This window comes from Pagrus pagrus (genome assembly GCF_965226575.1).
Source record: "Pagrus pagrus genome assembly, chromosome: 2".
Lineage (NCBI taxonomy): Eukaryota > Metazoa > Chordata > Actinopteri > Spariformes > Sparidae > Pagrus > Pagrus pagrus.
In genome coordinates, this window is record NC_140186.1 from 15,753,481 (window position 1) to 15,777,399 (window position 23,919).

At 42.3% G+C, this 23,919-nt stretch overlaps 2 protein-coding genes across 6 annotated transcripts in view; one reads left to right on the top strand and one right to left on the bottom strand.

Annotated features, from left to right (window-relative positions):
• The first annotated feature begins 1,241 nt into the window (after positions 1-1,241).
• LOC311266217 (putative methyltransferase NSUN7) lies at positions 1,242-18,843 on the top strand. Its single transcript, XM_084368479.1, has 13 exons — positions 1,242-1,404; positions 2,930-3,070; positions 3,651-3,833; positions 5,359-5,417; positions 6,612-6,748; positions 7,138-7,290; positions 8,039-8,219; positions 9,211-9,424; positions 9,528-9,671; positions 10,847-10,948; positions 11,081-11,198; positions 13,771-13,894; positions 17,758-18,843. The coding sequence occupies exons 1-13, from the start codon at positions 1,362-1,364 to the stop codon at positions 18,634-18,636; spliced, it is 2,478 nt and encodes an 825-aa protein (XP_084224605.1). The 5' UTR covers positions 1,242-1,361; the 3' UTR covers positions 18,637-18,843.
• Positions 18,844-19,596: 753 nt separating this feature from the next.
• Positions 19,597-23,919, bottom strand: part of apbb2b (amyloid beta (A4) precursor protein-binding, family B, member 2b) — a 49,084-nt gene continuing 44,761 nt past the window's right edge. For all 5 annotated transcript variants that reach the window (XM_084369318.1, XM_084369317.1, XM_084369315.1 and 2 more), the window contains one exon: positions 19,597-23,657. In XM_084369318.1, coding sequence (XP_084225444.1) covers positions 23,487-23,657 — 171 coding nt within the window. In that variant the 3' untranslated portion in view covers positions 19,597-23,486. The remainder of the gene's footprint in view (positions 23,658-23,919) is intronic.

A 23,919-nucleotide genomic window follows, 5' to 3' on the forward strand; every position in this document is an offset into this window, starting at 1 on the left:
TGGTGGGAACCAGTAGTGCAGTTTCGCTCAATCACTTTTATTTTCTTTGATCGCTTGAGGGAATAACACACTGCGCTGTGGTGATTGAATAAAAGTATGTAAGAAAAGCTCATCAGTACTCATTGTGCAGTTACTGTTTTACTATTATCTGTGATGTTCTTAATGTTACTGCTGATTAATGTGTATATTGCGTTTTAATGCTGTAGTTCTCTGTGCTTGAGCACATTTTAATTACTTTACAACTGTTGGGTCGTTACGGCAGTGATGCATCATATTCTATTAGATTATCACTGATTTGTAGCGTTGCTGTGAAGTCAAGTTTTCATTAGCTCAGGAAAACATTTCAGTTGTGTGACGATGCATTTCCAGCTAATCCAGGAGCAGTTTTTAAATAATTATATAGCTTAAGAATGTTTTTTTTTTATCCCTTGACTGAAAACGTAATACTTTAGTTTTATCAGGAAAAGTCTGAAAAGTAACTAAAGCTGTCAGACAAATGTAAAATTGTATAATAAAAAAAACCTCAAGATGCCTCTGAGATGCAGTGGAGTAAAAGTGTCTGACAGGTATTAGTATCACTGTGAAAAAAAATTAAATTCAGCCTTTATCTACTCACCCCCATGGTGATGGAAAGTCGGGTCCACAAAACATTTCTGGAGCTTCACAGTAAAACAGAGTTGCAGCATCCTGCTAAACAACTCAAGTGGATGGGGACCAGTTTTAAAACATAAAAAAACATCGGCACAGGGGTGAGCAGATAAAAGCTGAATTCTCATTTTTGGATGAACTTCTCCTTTAACCACCACCTGAGTGTAAGGGACTGCAGTGTCCAGCAGGGGGCAGTCTCAATCAGCTCTGTCTGTCTGTCTGATGCTGTCACTCATGAGGAGACACTATGAATAAAGTTCACAACAAGTCCGACTGGTCAGACATTATACTGTTTACTGACATGTATCACATGCTATTTGATGTGTATGCCCACACACACACACACACACACACACACAGCTTTTCTTTAATTAGAGCAGATCATTATTGTATCTGTTTAGATTAGAGCATCAACAAATTGACTCGTCTATTATAAAGTCTCCTCTGAATGTAAAAGTTGACTTATTTTTACAGTACATTATGTTTTTTACTGAATATCTGCCACATGGAGGAAAAGCCCACTTCATTATCATATTGTTGCCATGGTATTTCAAACTCAAGACCTGCTCCAGAACAAAAGCAGGCATGACAGAGAGGTGACGAGAGCTCTCATCCATCGGGTCAGTGTGTGATATCCAGTGCAGAGCAGGGAAACACAGTTTGTTTCAATAGTTCCACTCTGGATACTTGCTGAGCTGCATTTCTCTGAGACGATGAGCTGCGTTGCTCCCGTGAGGAGGATTGTGAATGACAAAGGTAGGACCTGCCATGCAATTTTAAACAGCCCATCATCTTCTATGCAGATTACACTAAGCTGCTGTAGCCTTTTCTCTCGGTCCTGCTCCTCTGAAGTGGACTTTCTCCTGCGGAGGACAGACGGAAACTGCTTCACACTCATTAAATCACTGCTGCTTGATATTCATTAATTTATTCCATCTGCACCCACACGGCCTTATTGGACACGTTGCACATTTCTTGTCAATCCCAACTTTGCTCCTCAACATTGACAAGTGCTGTAAAAGCCGATTACACTCTGTCTGTGTTTTCTCTCTATTAATCCAGTTTAATTAGAGGCTAGTGGGCCCTGCACTCTGGATGTTAATCCTCATGTGCCAATTCTTCTCGTCAAGTCAAGTGATGTCTCCTCAACACACGTATCACTGGTTGAACCACAGCCTGCAAACATCAGATTCAGAATCAGCTTCATATGCCAAGTTTGTCCATTGATCTGGATTGATATATCGTTTATATGATCAACGACACAGTTTGATTGATGCAGAGTGAAAACATCGACCCATATCATCACTTTATCTTGACCTTTCCCTGGTACATCTCTGCGCATGTCCTTTCGTAAACATTCAAACTGTGTTGGTGCCGGGCAGGTGATGGCAAGCAGCCAAGAACAAGACAATGAAGATATAGGAATGAATCAGCAGTGTGGAAATATTCTGGACTTTGGAGAAAAGACGGAGCAGAGCATCTCACTTGCTTCCTCTGAAACCGATTGTGTCACATGGGCACATAATATTGAATCAAACTGAAATCGCATCCTGGCAGACTCTGTGATATCGGCAAATATCGTATCGTTGTGCAGAGAATCGATAAAACATGACTTGGATCAAATGACCTGAGTCACATGTCTGCATGTAACATCACAAAATACCAACAACGTAAAAAGTATAGGCCCAAAACTCAATAACTCAACTGTTCTGTATGTTATAAACAGCAAAAGTAGTGCAAAGAAGCAAACCAATACTTCGTATGTGTGTGCGTTTGTATGAACTAGCTGCACAGAGTTGAGCGAGGCAGGTCAGCGAGAGGTGGACCTTTGTCCGGGGTCGGACAGCAGCTCGTTATTTATTCATGCTCATGTATCTGACCGGCCACCTAATTGCAGCGAGAGCAGGAGCCCAATTACCCACCGCCTCCTGCAGCCGCACTGTCTCACATTCACAGGAAAGCGGAGGGTGGATCACATGTCTGCCGTGACTAACGCCATGCATCTTATTTACATTTGCACATCTCAAGTTAAACTCCAAACAAACAGCTTTCGTGTCTGTCTAGTGTAGACGCTCGTTGGCAGGAGCTTGAGAGAGAAAAAGACGTAAACGTTGAGAGACAGAGTGGAATTTGTTTACAGGAGCTTGACAAGTGTTTGGTTTTGTTGCTGTGAGCATGACAGACAAAGGTAAGGTCTTTATTCTGCTGTTTGTTTCTCTGTTTGTCAGTTGTGTGTGTGTGTGTGAAACATAAGCACACAATGTTTCCCCCTCTCTTACAGTGGGCTCCAGTGAGGATGTGAACTCGAGCTCTGTGACAGAGGAGATCTTCACATCATCACATCGGGATCAACAGACCAACAAGGAGCCCCTCTCATTCCTTCCTCCTCTTCCTCGTCTTCATTCATCCTTATCCTCACCGGGTGAGATACAACTCTGAAGCTTTAAATATTTAATCCTGTACTGAGGATGTTTATATATATTTTAAAGTATTCGACCCTATTTTCTAGATTCAAATGGTTTCACACTGATGGGACATACTGTTTGTTGCAGCAGTTCATCACTCAACAATGGATGAGGGATTATTTTGTGAAAAGAAAGACGAGGCTCTCAAATATACCTGTGTGGCCTCAGGTTGCAGTCACCTATAGCTGAACTGTATGAGCTGTATGCACCACAGCAAGCCAATATCTCTACCTTTCACTGTTGCGGAGAGACAAGAAGAAAATTCAGGCGCTCAAATTTTAGAAAATGTGGTTGAAACATGCTGGTTTCCAAGTAGGAAAAAAAGTGTCCATAAGGGTACCCATCCAGTGGAGAAAACGTGATAAAGTGCCTTCTAGGGTGCCCTTTTAGTGGAGAAAATGTGATAAAGTGCCCTCTAGGGTGCCCTTCCAGTCTCTCGTCCAATAAAAAGTATTACTTCTCGGGGCACTCGCTATACATTATACATTTACTGTGATGTTTTTTCCAAGTTCATCTGACATCCCCTTTTCCCTGCAGTCCCCCCTCCATCAGATGATGCCTACTTGCAAGCAGCAGCCATTTTCCAGCAGCTGCGAGCAGAGAAGACAGTCACACAACAGCCTCTACACTATGGGAAGAAGACGGACACGCCACAGCCAGAGAGCAAAGACAAAACCACACAGAGACAGGCCTACCAACTCGCCTTCAGCACACTCAAATGTACGAAGTGACTCAGATTTTTTTGCAGCTTCCTTTAACCAAATCTAGTTCTGAGATCCAAGTCGTCCAACACCGCGCCTGCCTGGACGGGGGGGACTGATGGTTAAACATAAAGTCAGGGAGAAATTCATTTAATCTACTGTAGAGCTACCTCTGCAGACCTCACCCACCTCCCAGCCTTATCTCTATAATGAATAGCAGTGGGGCTGCAGCATGTGTCAACTCCAATATTCACTTCTGAATAGCACCTTCAACTGCACACTGTAGATTAAATAGTATATATTCATACATTTTATTGCTCCATGTGACTGCAAATGACTTCAGCTGGAGTTACAGCAGATGTCTGTATGGGAGGTGATAAGAGGGTGCATGCCACGGGCACACACACACTCACGCAAAAGAAAGGTACACACACACTTTTATACAGTATTAGACTGCACATGCAGGGGGGTGGCTGCCGGTATCTTCCAATGCAGATAGTTTTGATTTCAGTTGGTCAGGTTTGGAAATGTTGCTCTCTGAGATGTTTGCGACCACCTCAGTACAAAGGATTTCAATCACCCGTTGGCCTGTGCGGCTGAAAGCAGTGAAAAATGACATTTTAAAGCTGCCTGATAAATATTCTCACCTTTTCAATTGGTCAAATTTGCATGACGTGAAAAGAGTCCATTGTAGTGACGAACCGAGGGAATCAACACCCAGCTCTGGGCTTATCCCCAGTTTCACAGAGCAGTGCAAGTCTTTTAGTGTTTTAACTTTATTGTTTTTGGTTCATTCTCACTGTTCTCATCAGTCTCATTTCCACACCCACAACCAGCCCTGCAGTGAGTGTTTTACAGACAAGGTTAGAGAGGAGCTGGTGGATATATGGAAGCTAAAGAGCCATGTAGTTTTCTCAGGAGATCAATCAGGAAGTAGAGAAATTAACTAGGCTACAACTTTGCTGACCATATCGATGCATCTTCTGGAGAAACAAGATTAAAAAAAAAAGTTTCTAACATTTCCGCAGAAAAATGTCTCAAAAAATGAGTCGATGTTATAATTTAATCTAGTTTTGTACTGACATTATCTCAAATATCTTCGACAGGAAGGACATTGACGAGCATGACTTAATGTGAATAAAACTTGAATGCATCACTTTGTCCGCGAACTTCTTTGCCAGAGTCACGTCAGATTTCCAGGTTTTCATCAGCAGTGGTGGTCGTTTAACAATGAAGACAACAACTCCCATGATCCAACACTATTAAATCATGAAGAGACCCCTAGAGGCAGAAATTACATACGGTGCAATTGAAAGAAAACTGCATTTAGCTCAGTGTCACTGGGGCGGAGACAGAAATCTCAGAGGAGGAAATCTCCAAATCTGGAAAACCAAAAGTGAGAAAATATTGCATGTCCTCTGTAATTTGGGTGAACTGAGCCTTTAATAATTCTGTCCATTTGTCTGAATGTGTCTTATGTGAAATCCAACCGATGTTTTCATAATTTCTCCCCTTGTCCATTAACATTACTGTTTGTCTCCTAGACCAAGATTTACTCGAGGACATTATCACTGACAGCTGCTTCCACACGTCTCAGAATATTGTGAGTGAGTCCCACCAGACTCGACACGAGTGGTCACAAACCAAAAAAACGTATCAAAAACTCTTCAGCACTCCCTCACTGACTGTTAAAGTGTCTGGGAGTTATCCGTCTTCCAATAAAGCAGCCGTGTTCTCGCCGCCGATGTGAATGTGCTCCATCAGAATATGTTAAAATGGTGGCGAGTAAAAAGGACATTTGTATTCAGATCTGTTCGGAGTCGGGATGGTTATAGATGGCAAATGATGCATAGGGACACACTTTCCAACTGAGAGACTGTAAATGACACCATAAAACACTGAGCAATGACACACACATGGGCGAAGAGGCACACCAGTGTGTGTTAATGTGTGTGTGTAAAGGATTACTTTATTGAGGGATGGTGAAACAGAGAGAGTGGGCTGACAGGCCATTAGTCTGCCGCTATGACTATAAAAGCTGCCACACGGCTCTTTGTAATTCCACACACCTCTTTTACTGCAACATACGTCTTCTACCTCCTGCAGAGGCACAGACACCGAGATAAAGGAAAGGAGGGGAAGAGTGAGGAAATATCTGCTGATCATTTTTAGTTTTCCTCAAGGCGGCTATAATCAATAGTTTTATATTAACAATGGACAACATATAGGAGTCACTTATAATGATAAGCCCACAGATCCAGCAGGGAAAAAAGGCTCTTATAACCCACTCTACACTACCTGCTGTGCACCACACGGCAGACGGACACAGTTAGCGACTAGCTGCTGAACATAGCGGAGCATTTAGCTGCCAAAGAGCCAGAAATGTCCCTCAGGAGACGGTGGAGACCAAAAACAGAGCTAAAAGAGAGTGACTATTTGAGACTCCAGATGATGAATGATGATATTGCTCCAAAACTGCTGCGTGTCTGTAAATAAGAAACTGTTTGCTATGAAGTTCATTATCAGTGTTGTGTTTACAGCTTGTTTCTGCTGCCAGACAGTGGTCAGAAAATATTACTACAGGTTTAAGATGAACAGGGTGGTGATAATATCTTGGTATTGTGAATGGTGGCTCACTGTCACGGTTTACTGGGACAAAGAGCCATCGATAATGAAGTGTTTCTCACGCATGCTTTTCCAGTTTTGTTATGAAATGTCTGCTGTAGAAAGAGCTATACTCTAATATTGATGTTATCTATGTGATGAAAATGATGACGATGATGATGATGTTTTGCAGTCTCGCGATTTGTTGCCGTTGGCGATGGTGATGCTGTTTGACTTCCAGGACCAAAGGTTTTTTGTGCGTGAACGTTCAGCAAAGGAAGGAGAGGAGCCTCTGCAGGAAGTCAGGGGCCTGGAAAGCAGGCTGCACAGGTTTGTGTGTGGGTGTAGAGATCGGTGTCAAGTATTAATATCACACATGTAAGAGTTTATCACTCGAGCATATTAGAAATAGTTTCAACTGCTTGTATGTTAAAGGACAATTTCACCAAGTTTACACATTAAAGCGTGTTTACAGGTCTCGAGGAGTACTACTGCATATGTGAAAGAAGTTTTTTAAAGCCTTTTCTCAGTGGTTTAGGTGCATTGTGGGTAATGTAGGCAAGCATTTTACTCCTATAACACTGAAACTCATTAAAGATTTTACACTATTTTTTCACATATGCAGTAATACTCCTCTCTCAACACACTTTAATGTGTTTTTAAATTGGTGGAGTTACCCTTTAAAACATTTCTTGTGTGTGTGTGTGTGATTGTTACAGGTGTAAGACCAAGCTGGCAGCGTCTCTCGCTCGCTGCAGAGTGAAACAGAATCTGCAGAGTGTCTCCTGTTTTCTGTCCGACCCCGTCAGGACCAAACAGCACAGAGCAAAACGTCTGCCACTTTACGGCTGGGTCGACACTCTCAAGACCAGGTACGCTCACACACACACTGAAACACACTGAAACTAGACCGCCATGTAATCACTTTCACGCTTGTTCACATATTTATTCTGCTTCTAATTACAGAGAAGTGCAAATATTGCGAAGTCTGTAACTATTCTGGTGACAAACGCTTAAATAAAAGATGCTGCCTGAGGAAGAAACTCATCACACCCCAGAGTAGCTGCCAGTCTGAGCCTTTTTGTGCTCTTTGTGCCATTAAGTGCCTGCACCTAAAAGCATATTGAGCTTATTAAATCATCAGACTCTTCTGTATTCAATAGCTCCTCTCTGTTCTTCTTTGTGACACATTCCACCTATCAGTGTGTTTGGTTATAAACCAGCAGGGATTATCTGGTTTATGTCACACACCACAGCACACAGGCTGCCGGCATAAAAAGAAGTGTTAAACTCTTTATGAAATGACTTGTACTCTGTGAGTTTAACATGACAGGTTCTGTGTGGGGGGCACTGCAGAGCGAGGTTAATAGTCAGTGAAGTTCACTGGGGCGTATCTGAGACAGGAAGGCTCAGCGCTCTTACAGCTGGAGGGTAAGAAGTGCTGCTGTCATTGTTGATGTAAAGCTGAAAGCTGCATCACCGTTCTCCAGACAACCCTGGAGGAAACAGGCCTTGGCTTGTGCACCGATGCATTTGAGTCACAGGATTTATTGTAAATATGCTCTGCGCTCTGAACTCTAAACTAATAGATTTATCTCTCACCTCCCCTGTGCTCCGCAGTGTTGAGGAAGTGTGTGAAGCGTTACGAAGCGCCGGCTCGTGTGAAGTGAAGAACATGACTGACCTCAAAGGGGCGACGTTCTGCAGAGACCCTCTCTGTCCAGACACACTGGTCTTCTCCCAGCAGCTTCATGCTCTGCTCCAGCACCGCCTCACAGTCACACATGCACTTAACATGCAGGTATGTACGAGCCTGTGTGTGTAGTGAAGTGTTTAACTAGAGGTAAAACCCATTAAAGGTGCACAGTGTTTGTTTAGGCATAAAAATAAAAAAAAATCAGTCAATGAAGATCTTTCTCTTCTGATTAAAAAGTCTTCCCCAAGCTACATAATGCAACTTCAAGAAAACAAAAAATGGATTTAGAGACCAATGCACAGCAAGACATCAATAATAAAAAAGTGTAGTTGAAATAATAAAAGATAATGCAAGTGATAAAAACAACAATAGAAACAAAATTATAAATACTACACATGAAAATGTTTAAAAAACCGATGATGATGAGTCGTAAAATGCTGATAAAACAGAATACAAAGCTCTGATAGAAAAACAAATACATTATATAAAATAAGAAGAAAACACTAAAACCATAATATTACAGGACACTACATAAAAGCCAGACTGAATAGATACTTTTTGTAGTTTACGTCTAAAACTAGAAGCGCATCACCAAATGTTTTAGTTGAGGATCTGAGGGGTCCTGGTGCCAGGCCACGTAGTGCCTCATAAGCTAATATGGCTGCAATCTTCTAGTTTCTCTAAAAATTGTTTTCTGTGTGTCCACTTTATTAGAGTACACGTCTTCATTAAGATAAGTAAAAGCATATTTATTGGCTTTAAAGACTTTTTAAAAAAAAGCTCCAAAATGCTGACTGCAAGTTTCCCCATGAAACAAACAGGAGGAGCCGTACTTAATTACTTCAATCCTTCTTAAAAACTTGAACACAGCGTCACTCCACTGCTGCGAGACAGATTAAAAGTTCAGCTCTTTACAAAAGAGTCTTTTCAGTTGGATGTGAAGTTTAAAGTTGTCACACTGAGTTAAAGAAGCCACTTTGCTGTGTTCTTGATTAGCAGCACAGCAGTTTATAACGCTGGAGGGAACGGCTTCCTCGAGATAAACAAGAAAGTCCTCCACCTGTGTGTGTGTGTGTGTGTGTGTATGTCTTTGCAGGACAGGAGTGTGTGTGTGGCAGTGAGCGTGTTACGCCCCCTGCTGTTTGAGAACGGCGACGTCCTAGTGGTGGGGTCTTTCTCGGCTGTGACGGTGGCTCACGTGGCGATCGTGGCCACCGCCCGCTCTGGTCGAGTGTTAGTGTGTGGCGCCGATCACACACCTTCACACATACAAGAGATACAAGAACTGCTCACACAAATGGACCTCAAGAGTGAGTGAGAAACAAACATTCCTCTAAGTCCATTCCAGTCTAGAAACACGCATTCCTACTGTGCACACACGGCTTTACTGATGCAAATTCATCTCTGACAAAGATGTGCGAGTCCTGTCGGAAGCGTTCTGTGGTCTGGATGAGTGGGACGCCGCTGTCCAGAAGCTGAAGGTCATCATGGTGCTGCCTCAGTGTTCGTCCTCTGCCCTCAATGACCCTGTGCCCACCATCCACAGTGAACACGGAGGTAGGCCCAACACAAACCAAGCATATGTTACGATTTGACAATTACAACACTGTGCTTGTTAGGTTTAGGCACAAGTACCCCTTGGTTCTGGGTAGGAAAAGGTTTAGTTTAACCTAGTTTTGTTGCCATGAACAAGGGTGTCAAATATATCTGTTTGTCGTTGGCACAAACATAGCGAGAATTGTCCTGAGGTCTCCTTAAACATATCCAGTCGTGTCACACTTACAAATGTTGAAACGCAAGCTCAAACTGCAGTCACTTGCAAACCCAGGCCTCTCGCCTGTATCTCCACCACCCGATATGAAAGTCAGGTCGTGTAATAAACATGTAATGTGAACATGATATGACACGTTTTGTAGAAATGTTAGTATGCAGAATAATATACCTACACATAACAAATACCTTTCATATATGTTAAAGTTATATATCATTATCATGAGTTGAGACTATATGTCCTCTGAATTTGGATATCATTGTATTGTGACATGGTGTAAGTGTTGTCTTTTCCTGGTTTTAAAGGCTGCGTCACAGAAAGTGAACTACTTACCAGACTGTTCTACTTGTTCTAATACTTGTCTTTACCCACTTAGTCATTAAATCCACATTACTGAGGATTATTTATAAGAAATCTCATTGCGTTGATATTTTGTGAAAGTACCAATATTCATTCCTACAATACTGTTGAGATATCCATATGGAAGTAGGGCCTATTTGGTCAAAAATATTGTGGTATTTGTGAGAAGATTTCAAAATATCGAGGAATATATTGCATATGGCCTGGAAATATTGTGATATTATTTTAAGACCGTACCACCCAGCACTAACGTATGTATTTACTTTTTAATTCTGCATTTACTGAGTTATAATTGAATGTCTGATTGACTGTCTGCAGTTTTAAGAAATACATTTTGCTTTCCTCCTCCATTCAGTAAGCTAACAGATGTTAACTAACACTAATTAGCTGTCAACATTTATGGAGAATTGTGCCAAGAAGGTCCCACTGCGGGACTGGGCCATTAAAGATGTGGATAGAGCGAGGAGAAAGTAACTGCTAGAAAAAAAAAACACTTACTGGAAAATAAAATATTCTATAAATATTGAAGAACATTTAAAGAGGTAGTATCTTTACATGAAATCTCCCAAATATGATGAGATAAGTTTAATTCTGTTGACAGACTGGGATCTACTGCCGGACCTGTCTCAGGGTCCTGTGTCCAAGAGCAAGATACACACAATGGCCGCCCAGCAGGCACGACTGCTGTCACATGCTCTCTCCTGTGAGTATGTACTGTATGAAAGCCTATACACACACACACACACACACACACACACACACACACACACACACACACACACACACACACACACACACACACACACATTATTATTGTTTGTATCTCGTCCGTCAGTCCCAAAGGTTCAGACTGTGGTCTACTGCACACGCTCAGTGTATCCTGAGGAAAATGAACAGCTGGTGAAAAGAGTGTTAGAGAAAACACACACTCACCCCAAACTGCTGCCTTTCAGGTAAACACACACACACACACACACACACACACACATACACACATACACACACACACACACACACCTGCTTTGTCTTTATGCAAGAATTAGTTTGCTGTCTATTCACTGTTTAATTATGCAATCAGACTTTTACTGTCGACAGGACAAACTTAAATTAGTCCTGTACTGCTCTGACTGCAGGCCACACACAAAGCATTAAGGGTTTTTAGAAAAGTAATTGCAGGTGCGTTAAAGGAAAACAGGAAGCTGAAGGCCTTGACAGAGAGTGACAGATGATTGTCAGCAGCTCAGCTCACCTGCTTTCATGTTTGCATCAGTTGGACATTTACTTTGAAGCTGAATAATTTTGCTCTCACTGTCACTGAGATCATCCATCAAAGTGATTTTACTTTCACTGAGATCAAAGATGTCAACTTATAAAGCCGACCTGCCTGGCTTTGATGTTAGTTTTATAAAGTTTCATTTAGTCAACAGTCATGCTTGTGACGCTGTACTTGCATATGCTAACATTAGCATGCTAACATATTTACAATGATGATGCTGCTCACATGTTTACACTGATGATGCTCATGTTTACAATGACGATGCTCACGTTTACACTGATGATGCTCATGTTTACAATGACGATGCTCACGTTTACACTGATGATGCTCATGTTTACAATGACGATGCTCACATGTTTACACTGATGATGCTCACATGTTTACGCTGATGATGCTCACATGTTTACAATGAGTAGTTATTGAGATATTTCACTAAAAGCCAAGAATGTGAACTGGTGCCGCTAGAGAAGAAGTGAAAGGCTCACTGAAACTCAGCAGGATTCATCCTCTGGAGATATTAATGTCTCTATAAAATGTCATGCACGTCTATCTTTTAGTTGTTGAGATAATTCACTCTGGACCATCCCTAGAGCCCTGCTGCTAGCCTCGCTGAAAACTGCAAGTTAAGCACTTACTTGTGAAAATTGTAATGAAATCATCTGTGGTAGTTTAAAAAAAATGCTTTTGCAGTCTTATGATGCGGGTAAAAATATCGACTGTGAATTCTGCAATACGTCTGATGTTAAATTTTAATTAAAGGCTTTCTTTTTTGTATGTGCTGACCTCAAGTTGATAATTTGTTTGACGGGGAAACTGCAGTGCTTTTAATTTTAAGTGTAAGTAATAATTTGCGAAGCATGAATCTGATTTGCTTTCAGACAGTTCTCATACTCATGAAAGTAACATGTTACAGCTAAATTCAGTGTCAGCAACAAATTGCTCTAAACAGCTGCTCGTGTCTACTGCAGAGCCCAATTTAGTGAGTAGAGAGCTTCATCTCAGTGACAGACAGGAGAGACTGTGAGAAAGAGGCAGAGTGAGTAAATCATGCTTGTCTAGTGGAAATATGACAGCGTATCTCACATCTCCACATTTACTGTAGGTACTGGTGTGTGTTTCTGAGTGTGAGGATGGATCTGTGTGTGTGTGTGAGAGGGAGACAGAGAGGTTACAGTCACCGGGCTGATGACAGTATAAAGGATCAGCTGCAGTTGCCGTGGGGACAGTAGTTAATCCTACAGCCGGGGCGAACGGGGTGGAGAAGATTTCAGAGTCTGTTTTTAATGCCTGCTGCTCCACAGGACTCATTTTCCACCATCCATCCTCTTAAAGAAATCCAAACGTTATTATATTAAGTCGCGTAAGCTCTTTTCTCAGCGCAACAATGAGCAGCGAGTCGGTCAGCAGCTGTTTCACCTCCGTGTTTACAGCACCTGTTCGATGAAAACACAGGTCTGCTGAAGCACCGAGCTGTTTTCAATCCAAAGACCTGCACGATGGCAGCAGGCATGTTCATTCTTAAATTAAAGATTTAAAGGGAAGAAAGGCTGTAGAAGTACCCTATACTCCAGATTTTTGTCAGTACACCATGACATCAGACTGATGTTGAAGCAACAGAGACACTAGGAACAAAAGAGATTAACTGACTAGGCATGGGGGAATGACACAGACTTAGATACACAGGAGGCAAACCAGGGACAGGTAAAACTAATCTGGATAATCACAAGGGAGAGAAAACAAGAGAAAGACAGGAATTCATGACACATGAAGATGAACCTTACAAAATAAAACAGGAAACAATAACTAAACCAAAAACCCAAAACCATGACACACTTCTCTGATTAATTGAAACAATAGCCTAAAGTGTATCTTACTTCCACAGAGAGCTTGTTATTGTTACTTTTAATATGAATAAAGGTCATGTGAGGACATATCAACCCATAAACATGCTTGTCCCGAGGCTCTGAGCTGGACAACCTGTCTGCAGATACACTGAGTTGTTGGTGGATCAGCATCCACTTACTTTGCATCAGTTCATGATTTATGATTTAAGTTCTCCCACCGGCCTAATAACACTCAAAAACAAAATATCAAAGGTGCCATATACAGCAGAGTGAAGAAAATACATTCCCTGTATTGGGTTATTATAAGTATAAGTATCATTTCCTAAAACAGACAATGCTCCCATGTGTTCACAGTCATACCTCTCGAATGAATGTGGCTATGATGGATTTGTGCTGCATTCTCAGGGTGAACGGTCCGATTTTCCCCGATGACTCCCAGCCAGGAGACGCAACAACAGACTCCAAGTTCTTCAGACTCGAACAATCTCAGTTCACCAACGGCTGCTTCGCCGCACGGCTGTCCCGACAGGTGAGAGAGTGAGGAGGGGAGAGTAGCAGAAATGTAGAGGGCAAGGTTGTGTTTGGAGATGGAGGGGGAAGTGTGTGTGTGTGTGTGTGTGTGTGTGTGTGTGTGTGTGTGTGTGTGTGTGTGTGTGTTTGTGTGAGCGTGTTGTGTGATTGCTTTGCAACGAGACCTTCCAGTAGTGCTGAGGCTGCACTCTTTTACTGTCTGTCTGCTGGGAGGTCGGTCGGCTCTGCTTGTCTGCACGCACACATGCACACACACATACACGCACACACACACACACACAGAGAGAGAGAGAGAGAGAGAGAAGCCATCACTCCCTGAAACACTGCAGCATTATACCAATACTCCATAAAAAAAGAGACAAGTTAAAGATGAAATACGCCCCGCCGCTGAAACATTTCAGTGCTTTACAGGAGAGATGAATGGATAATTCTCTGTCTGTCTTCCTCCACCCATTCAGTCTTGTTGCATCACCTTGTTGCTACGTCTCTTTGCCTCCCTCTTCTTTCTTCCCTCTTGCTCTACTCATAAAAATGAAGAAAAATATAACAGAAGGAAATGAGATGCTGCTCGTTTGATCCCCTGCAGCTCGAAAAAATGGTGCAGGGAGGGGACTGTGCCTGTATGTGTGTGTGCTTTATATCAATACACACACACACACACACACACACACACGGGGGGCAGGTTGCGCTCACCTGTCCAGTGGCAGCGCAGCAATTTAAAATCTAATGATCATCACATCTAATTAGATCTGCATTCACTCTGCGAGACGGTGAAATCACATCAGAGCTGCAGCTGACAGTTCTGAGGTGGTTAACGGAGGCTCAGATGAATGACTCCACACCAGTCACACTGTGCTAGAGGACGATTTAAAGGGATATGAAATAGACACATGGCAGCGTAGAGAGATGGAGAGAGAGGGGGAGGATAAGGCGACTAGAAGTCTCCCTTGAAGCTTGTTTCTGAAAATCAAAGGGAGACAAGAAAACAAGACATCGTTATGAAAAATTGATGGAAGATACGCATGTGTCCAAAAATCTGTAAAAACCAGAAAAACCTCACCTAGACAACACACAAGAGAGGCGTCATTAATGCCCCATAAACTTGGTTTTAACTTTGAGGCTTACAAATGACAATCAATAAAAACATAAGAGCCATGTTAGCAGCTCCCACTGGTTTTCTTGCAAGAGGAAAACATGATGCAAAATTGCTAGGACCTGTGCCCATGGTTGAGTGCCTGTTTTTGGCTGTCCTCCCTTGTCCACACTACCCCGGGTGGACAACCAGAGGGAGGCAGGGAGGTCAGTGGGCCACGATGAATTTACGGTTTAATCAGACCACAAATGTGACAAGGTTTAGCCAGCTAGCATGCTATTTCCTGACTGTATATCCAGTGGATAGCAGGTGTTAATGCATTGTGTCTGTATTTTTCTTTCAGCTTTTTTGCAAAACAAACAGCCCACTGTGGAGCTAATACAGCAGATTGTGACCTGTAGTTTCCCAGGTAAACACACAGACCTCTTCGGCTGTCGCAGCTGTAGTGTCTCTGGGCTAGTTAGTAGGCCAGTGGCAGGGCAGCTTGAAGAGCTGCTCTGGAGGATGACTGACCCAAAGAGGAGCAGCAGCAGATCTGTGTGTTTACCGGAAAAATACTACTTGTAGCCCACCATGTCAAAATCACAAGAAAAACAGACATAACCAGAGCTACACAATTAATTAATTTGAGTCGAGCATAGAGAACGAACCAACGCAGGAAACCAAAGGTGGAGTATGGTGTGTCTTGCAAGAAAACGAGAGGGATCCATAACAATGCCTCTGTACTACCAGCAGAGCAGCACTCTACAAAGACAATGCTAACATGCTTTTGAGAACCTTCATCAGCAGACAGTAGGATAGTTTTGCAGATTTGGTCATAACCCAACATATTGGAAAAATAACCATCATGACTTGATGGTGGTGTAGGGAGTTATTTCAGTTCATCATGTGGAGACCATCATTTTCTGAAGCAAATTTCATCTGTCAATCGGTCCAATAGTTGTTGTATTTTTATTTTGCTAAAACTACAAATGTTAACCTCATGATGTTGCAATAGGAAAAGATAGGGGATCACCAAAGTCTGTAAGATACACAGTCGAAATCTTCATCGCAATTCATGTATCTAAATCCACCCAAAACCATGGAAAGAAATGAAATATTTAATCTGTTAAACACATCTGACAGGCGGCCATCATTCATGCCTCTCTCTAGTATAATGTAGTCTTCTCTGTTTTATTACAAACTCACATTTTCGCAGCATAATTTAAGTTTTGAGGCTTATAAATGACTCAGAGCATATAACGCTGTCAAAGCAAGAAAATGAAAAACAATTTAAGGGCAGATTAAACACTTGAGGGTGAATAAAAAGCTGCATTTGCAGTGTTTTGAGCAGTGCGCTGTACATCATTCAACTTTCATTACAGATGAGACTGAGACAGGGAGAGACAGAGGAAGAAGGACGGAGAAGACAAAGACTTACAGCAGATTTAAAGGGATTTCTACTCTGTTTAAATGTTGAAAGACAGTGTTTTACCCCTGTGCTTTTACTGTATGTACAATTAAACATTATGTGTGTTGTGTCATGTCTTGGTGGCATAAAATTCCCTGTTCCACTCAGGTTGGATTGTAATTACTTTCATTCCCTTGATGATCAGTAGGTCTGAAATGTTCAGTTTGTCCAATACTTTGATTTATGAACAAATACCTGCTAAACTAAACAGCTCTCTGTTTAGTGCTAGTTAGCAGCATGCTAACACGCTAAACTAAGATGGTAACATTGGTAAACAATACACCTGCTGAACGTCAATATGTTAGCATTTTCAGTGTGAGCATATCAGCATGCTGACATTAGCATTTAGCTAAAAGCACCACCATGCCTCAGTACAGCCTCACACAGCTGCTAGCTTGGTGGCAGAATAAATGTTGGCAGTGTATGTTTCTGCAAACCACAGATATGTTGTAACTTTCATGTTTCTTTAGGTTCAGTTTTCTATATAATGTTGTGACAACAGCCAGTGGGAGAGCTGATACAGTGTTTGTGTGCTGTAGTTTCCCCAGTAAACACTACAACCTCTTCAACCCCCCTCACAGTCTTCTGTTGCTCTTCTCGGGGTGGAGCAGCCAAGCTTTGAGCTATATGCTAACTAATTTTATGTTCAACAACACGGTGCTTATAATCTGGTTAGGTTTAGGCACAAAATATCACGTTTTGGCTTAAAATACCTGCTTTCAGTACCACAATCGGCTTTAAATGTCTCAGGATACCCGATTTTGTCGTCACACACAGGGCTGCCGACTTGTCGTCCTAAATATCTGTTCTTTGCCAACAAACATGGCCTGAAATTGTCCTGAGGTTCCTTCTTGCCTGTAACTCCACAACTATCCCCTCAGACTCCTGATACAAAACATGTCATGTGAACATGATATGACAGGTTTTGAAGAAATGTCAATATTATACGTAGACCTGTGAAACATACAGATATGAATGTATCGTTGGTTTGCAGAAATGTCCCAAATTAATGTTTTTATCCTGGCGACTCCCACAGGGAGAGAAGGAAGATAAGTGGCTTGTGACAGTTACTATCGTGTAGTCTTACAAATTTTATCCCACTCTGCTCTGTTGGGATGTAAAAGCCATCAATCCCCTTGTGACCTCGATCTGTCTTCCTCCTCCTCCTCCTCCTCCTCTGCAGGTTCACTTTATAGCTGTGTCTCATTTCTACAGCGTCGTGTTGTGTTGTATAGCTCTCCTCGGTGCTATGTTACCCCAGAGGCCCGTAGTTTTAATGTGTTGTATCTTTACATCCAACCTGCCCTTGCTTTTTCAGGCGGATCCCACGAAGGTGGAAACAGTCCAGGATGTCCTGGCAAGGGCAGCAGCAAAGGGCCTCCTGGGTGGAATAATATCTGAACAACCGAAAACTGTTAAGAAGGGGAAAGGCAACAAGAATCGTGGCGCTTCAGCCAGCAGCAGACCTTCATCCCCCTCAAGCCAAGAGAGGCAAACTGGAAGGGAGCTTGTGAACGGACAAGATCCAGCCTCAGAACATGAGGAGAAGAATGGTGAATGTGGCGAGGAGGTAAAGGAGGAAGGAAAGAAGAAGAAAGGGCTCAAAGGGAGTAAACGAAAGGTCAAACGACGACCAAAACAATCCAACAGGGCGACCGCAGTCTCAAAGCCTCACAAGAAGAAACCAACGAAGAGAAGAGTCAAGACGAAACCGAGAAGAATACCTCGTCTCACACTGACGTTAATGTCCTCTGCAAAACCCTCCAACAGCCTGTCTCCAATCACAGCCCTTGCACACAAGCTCAGTGACAACACATCGATGAAATCACAGCAGACTGTCTTTAGCACCCGTTCCCCTGCTAGTCCTGCTCCACCGACTCCACATGCAGCCTCCAAGCAGGTTAAGAGACAAAACACAGAGCCTGAAAGAGCAGAGAAGTCACTGAAGGATGCAACTAAACCCGAGAGCCAGTTCAGGACCAAGTCGATGATGTTCAGACCGAAGACAGAGGCGGTGACACAGAAAATGTCAAAGGCTGCAGATTTTGTCCTGCCGCCCATTTCCTTCCCGTCGCCCAGCTCTCTTAGCAGCAGGAGCGGCAGTTCACACTCTCAGCGTCTGTCCCGGGCCTCCAGCTCTCACCTCGCCCAGATATCTGCATCGTCCGCATCAACAATCTTTCTGCCCGGATTATAGAAACACTGAGAGCATGATTACCGATGTGGTCAGCTGAATACCAATGTCATGAAGGAAAGGGCTCGCAAGGAAATTGTTTTTAAAAATGTAATTATTGTAAGTTATTCTTAGTGTGATTTTACTTAAATCATCAGCTGAATAATGTGTACCAGAATGTATTTTGCCTTACATCCCAAGATAGGAGCTGATAAAAGTATTTAAGTTAAATATGAGGAAATTAAAATATGTGACAAATGATTTTAGCTCTTTTCTTCATCTCCGCTCTTGTGACACAGGGTGTGACTTCAGTATACACTCTACAAAAATGCACATACACACCTCTGCTCAAGTAAATAGTCAAAGGAAACTTGATCATTTTACTAAATCAGTTATGGCAAATTACTAAAAGAAAACGCCAAATGTCAACTAAAAACTCAAGTCTAAAAGCCCAAAGATGTTCTAACAGCTATTTGATATTGCGATCTAATTTCTGACCAAGCCTAGGTCACAGTGACCTTTGACCACGAAAGTCTACTCAGCTCATCCTTGAGTCCAGGTAGATGTTTGTGCCGGATTTGAAGAAATCTGAAGAAAAATTCAAACATGATGCCTCCTGTGATCAGCAATCTGATAGAAGGGATAATAAAAGAACAGAGTGATAAAAATCTGTTATACCATTATTTTAAAACTTTTTCTTTTCCTGAAAAAAGCACATATGTTCATCTTCTCAGACCTCTAGAAATGCACGAAAACACAAAATCTGAGAAGGAAAATAAAATCACTCTTGAACAAACGGAAACCTGTGTTGAGGGGTCACAAGCGTTAACACACCGGTAATGGGCCGTCCTTGCGGCACAGAGGGGAACCAGAACGTTCCAGGTTCAAGTCTGTCCGAGAACCACCGGACTACACAACAAATACATTAATCAAACAAACAAAAAATTAGTCATGAAAACAAAAATTAGTTGCAAACCCCAGGTGTATTATTTTATACTGCTGTTTATTCTCACAACTGGTTACATTGATAAAGTGTACAAATCAGTGAGCAGCAAACGGAAGCCAACACATCCATCTGCGGGAAATGTGTGTTTGTTGTTGTTTATGTGTGTGAGCTTGACAGAGACGCGGGGAGTCCACTGCAGCTTCCTCCTCTTCACTCCTCGTCACTCCTCCCAGTGGACTCCCGGCTCTCAGTGCACTGTACAAGGTGAAGATATATTCCTTTATCTGCCGGTTTCTGCGAAGCGGAGCTTGTTTTGTAGCCTTGTGAGTTAACCAGGGACTGAGACAATGACACTTTACTTGCCCCAACTAATAAAATCAGTATATACCTTTATAAAATAGAATAAATAAAATAAAAAATATTTCTGTTCAGTACATACAGTCGTTTTTCAACCATCCGAGGGCATGCAAGGCTTTGTACGACTTTCCATTTCTCGAGATCAAAAGAATGCATAGATAATTGCTCAGTTAAATTCAGTATCAACTTAATTGACAACTGTGAAAATTTTCCAATCACTTCTCCTCCTCTTGTTCATTATTTGCTCTCGTAGTTTTCTTATCTACAACAATGTATATCAGTATTTTACACTTTGGCCATTTGGTGAGTTCTCAAAAAAGGCATTTCATTACAAGAAATATAATAAAACTACAGACATTCAAAATGAAGAAAACATAGCTTATAACAATGATTAATGCCAAATGTAACATTAGATGGATATTATGTACACACACATTTTGTCATCTCATTCACATTTCAACATCCTCGTGACAAAAGAAGGTGATGTGGCTGAAGTTTCTCAACAAACTCTCAATTTACACCTCTAGTTCCTTCAGCCTGTGGAAATCAAAAGCGACAACGTGCAAGACAGACTCGCTAAACCCCTCGCCTCGATAGCTACTGTTGCTACACCTGACAAGCTTTCCTTTCACACGACATTTATGCTGTTTACATCCCAAAGTTTCTGACCAGCGACAGGCGATTTTGGTGGCTGAAACTGTCGCAAGCCGTCTGGTAGCTCACTAGCAAACTAAGCTAACGACAGCCCCCGGAGTTGGTTGAATGTACTGTCTGCAGGTTCCTGTAAAAGTGGCCTTGAATGTGCACACACAATATCATGCTAGGACTGAAGCTAAAGCTACATATTTCAGTTAGCCCCCTCAGCAGGCGATTATCCATGTAGACAACATGGAACTAAAGAAATTGTTTGTCTTGGTATTAGTAACTACATGTTTATTAGGAAAAATGATGTAATTCTAACATAACCCTGTTTGGCTACTTAGCTCACAAACTTGGATAACCAAGTGTTTTTTTCAAAATTACATTTCAAACAGTAAATATCTTCAGGCTTTTAGGAAGAGGACAAACCGATGTGCTGACCGATCATGACGCTATCTTCCTCAAATCCAATAAAGGACTGGACAGAGCTGCTATCATCACACCCAGCATTCAGGACCATCTTACAGTGGGGAAAACAACACATAGGGTATGCTATTGAGAAGTGAGGGTTTTTTATACATAGCTATCTACTGTGCAGTAGGCAACACGGTGTGCTAACAGTTGCAGCTTACACTTTAATTTGCCTACAACAGTTACTTTAAATATTTGAATTACATGTAAATTTTCAAGTTCAGCGTCAAGAGTCACATTTCTTGCAAAGTTTTTCTATCATGCTGAGTGAAAGTGAATAAATGAAATTGTTTAGTCTGATTTAATTAAACTAGCGCAGACTTCTACATAAACCTTATGTGTTTATTAAATTACCACATTAAAGGCAGCTGTTACATAAACATAATGGGTGTTTCAAGTGTTTACTATTCAAGTATTAAACACAAAAATAATGCATTTCAATGTGGTTATTCACACATCTAGTTGTTTAATTCATACACTGACTCAACACGATAGACTAACTTTGAATTAAATGTGACCCCTTTTATTAAAGCCACTGTTTCAAGCTAATTATCTTTTGTGAGTGTACACTGATCAGAATGACACACTATTTGATCAATTCCCTTCACTTGCCTTTTATATAAAGGCAATATAAAAATGATACAACCCTCCAAACTATTCATATACCCAGTATCGGTCTTCCTTTAGGCCCCTGCACACTGCTTCGACATACAGAGCAGTCAAAAAGCTTGATGGAGCGGTTTGGCCTAAACAGTGAGTAGACACTCGCTGTTCACTGAAGAGGTTTAGCTAATGGTCAGTCGTAGAGACAATTAATCACGATTAAAGTTGCATTAAAGGACTTCATTAGTTATTTCCATACATCCAGGCTTGTCAGATATGTGATAATAAGGAGCTAGCAGTGTTGAATTGAGATTTGTGTGAGAAAAACTACAGAACAAAAAGACTAAAAGAAGAAGAACAAAAGTGATCTTGTGGCACTGATGAAAATAGTCAGACAGTAAGGAAGTGAAGGCAATGAAAAAAAACAGAGAAGGCGCATTCAAGTGAACAGAACCCTGGAGACAGATAGATAGCAGCCCAGGAAAGTCCTGTTAATTTGAGTCAACATGTCTCTCTGTTGGCTTTCCTCTGGGGGAAAAAAAAAAAAAAAAAACAACAGCCGAGGCTGGAGGTGAAACCCGTCTCTCTCCTCCTCACCTCCTCCCAGTTCAGATTTTTAGCTGTGGATCATCACCACCACACCTCGGTACAAAAAACACATTCCTCCAAGTCTTCTTCTTTGCATGATTCCTCGAGCATTTCTTGTGTTGCTTTAATAAGTGGACATGAAGTCTCTGAGGACACGATGGGATTTAAAGGACTAACGGGTCATCATTTCCTCCAGCATGTGTATCAAAGAGCAGCAGTCAGAGGAGGGAGGGGTAACACCCTGTCCATCCCTGCATCTCCTCCTCAGTTATGGCTATCATCTGTCATTTTCCGAGGGACAACAAAAGATTGGAGACAACAAGTAAACGGGGAAGGTGATGAAGGATGTTTCGGGTGAAAGGTCACCTCTCGTTTAGACCCTCCAGGCTGATTCTTGCACTGTTGACGAGAAAGAAACAAGAAAAAAAAAACAACAACGTGGCTTCGGATTTCTCACCCCTTCAGTCTCTGAAAGCAGCAGCAGTGTATTGATATCATCTAGAATGGTTCACTTTTATGTAAAAGTTCATGCAGGATCAGTTGAACAGGTAAGAGTGTGTAGACTGATGGCCAGATCTCTTTAGTCTGTAGCAGCTTCCTTTTTTCGTTCATCACGTACTGATCTAATGGCTTTCACGATTCCTTCCTTCCTTTCATTTAGTTCATGTCACAGTCTACTGGATGATGAGGAAGACAGACGGACGGGGGGGGGGAAGAGCCACTACAGACTAACAAGACAACCAGGTGAATGACAGCGGGGGTGTGGCCAGGTGTGCGAGGTCATGCTGGCAGCACAGGCACAGACACAAATACAATAAGAGCATGGAGAGATAAGCAGTTTGGGCAGCTCATCAGGCGTGCTGTGCTTTGAAGGAGCACTTCCTACTTCTTCAGTTTTTGCCCTCTTTTCCTCACTCCTCTGTGCTGAGGGGGATGAGAGTTACTTTATGTACACTATCACCTTTACGGTGATCATTCGAGGGGTTTCTCTCTGTGGTCGTTCCTTCTTGATGTGGGATTAGAGTCTTTAATCGTCTCAGTTATTCTGAGCAAACAGATTTGAGTCGCTGATAAAACTCTCGAGGCGAAATTCCAATTTTTACTCCAGAGAAGCGAAAGAAATGCAACAGGGATTCCCAAACCCCGGGGCTTTGCTGTGTTTCCATGGTTACTGGGGTCTGTGGTGGCGACGGGATTTGGCAGCGATGTGACTAGTTACCATGGTGACCGGGGGTTGTGGCAGGGAGTTGGTTAGAGCTCACGCCAGGGGTTACTGCGGCAGCTCGGTGACGGGTCGCTTCTGTTTGAGGGTGTCGATGAGAGACAGGACGCCTCTCTTCACGCTGGTCGACACCCGGCGGGACACCGAGTCACCGGGGGGCGATGATCCGCAGGCCTTCTGGGAGGGGGGTCGAGCCACCAAACACTTCTGATACCGCAGCTGAGAGAGAGGGAGAGGGAGAGAGAGGGAGAGAGAGAGGGAGAGAGAGATATTGTAAATAATAGAGTTAAAACTGCTGAGTATACGACTGTGAGGGTGTCTGTGTGTATGTGAGAGAGAGAGAGAGAGAGAGAGAGAGAGAGAGAGAGAGAGAGAGAGAGAGAGAGCGCAAAGCTGGACTGGTGCAGGTTGCTAGCTGTGATCAATAGTAATGATTGATGGTTCTTGTCACTGTGAATCAGTTTTAGTGTGTGTGTGTGTC

Excerpts from the sequence above, each read along its gene's own strand:
- LOC311266217 (XM_084368479.1), top strand. The coding sequence starts at position 1,362 with ATGAGCTGCGTTGCTCCCGTGAGGAGGATTGTGAATGACAAAG. Across the intron at positions 5,418-6,611 it reads TCCACACGTCTCAGAATATT|TCTCGCGATTTGTTGCCGTT; the intron begins GTGAGTGAGTCC and ends GATGTTTTGCAG. Across the intron at positions 8,220-9,210 it reads CACATGCACTTAACATGCAG|GACAGGAGTGTGTGTGTGGC; the intron begins GTATGTACGAGC and ends ATGTCTTTGCAG.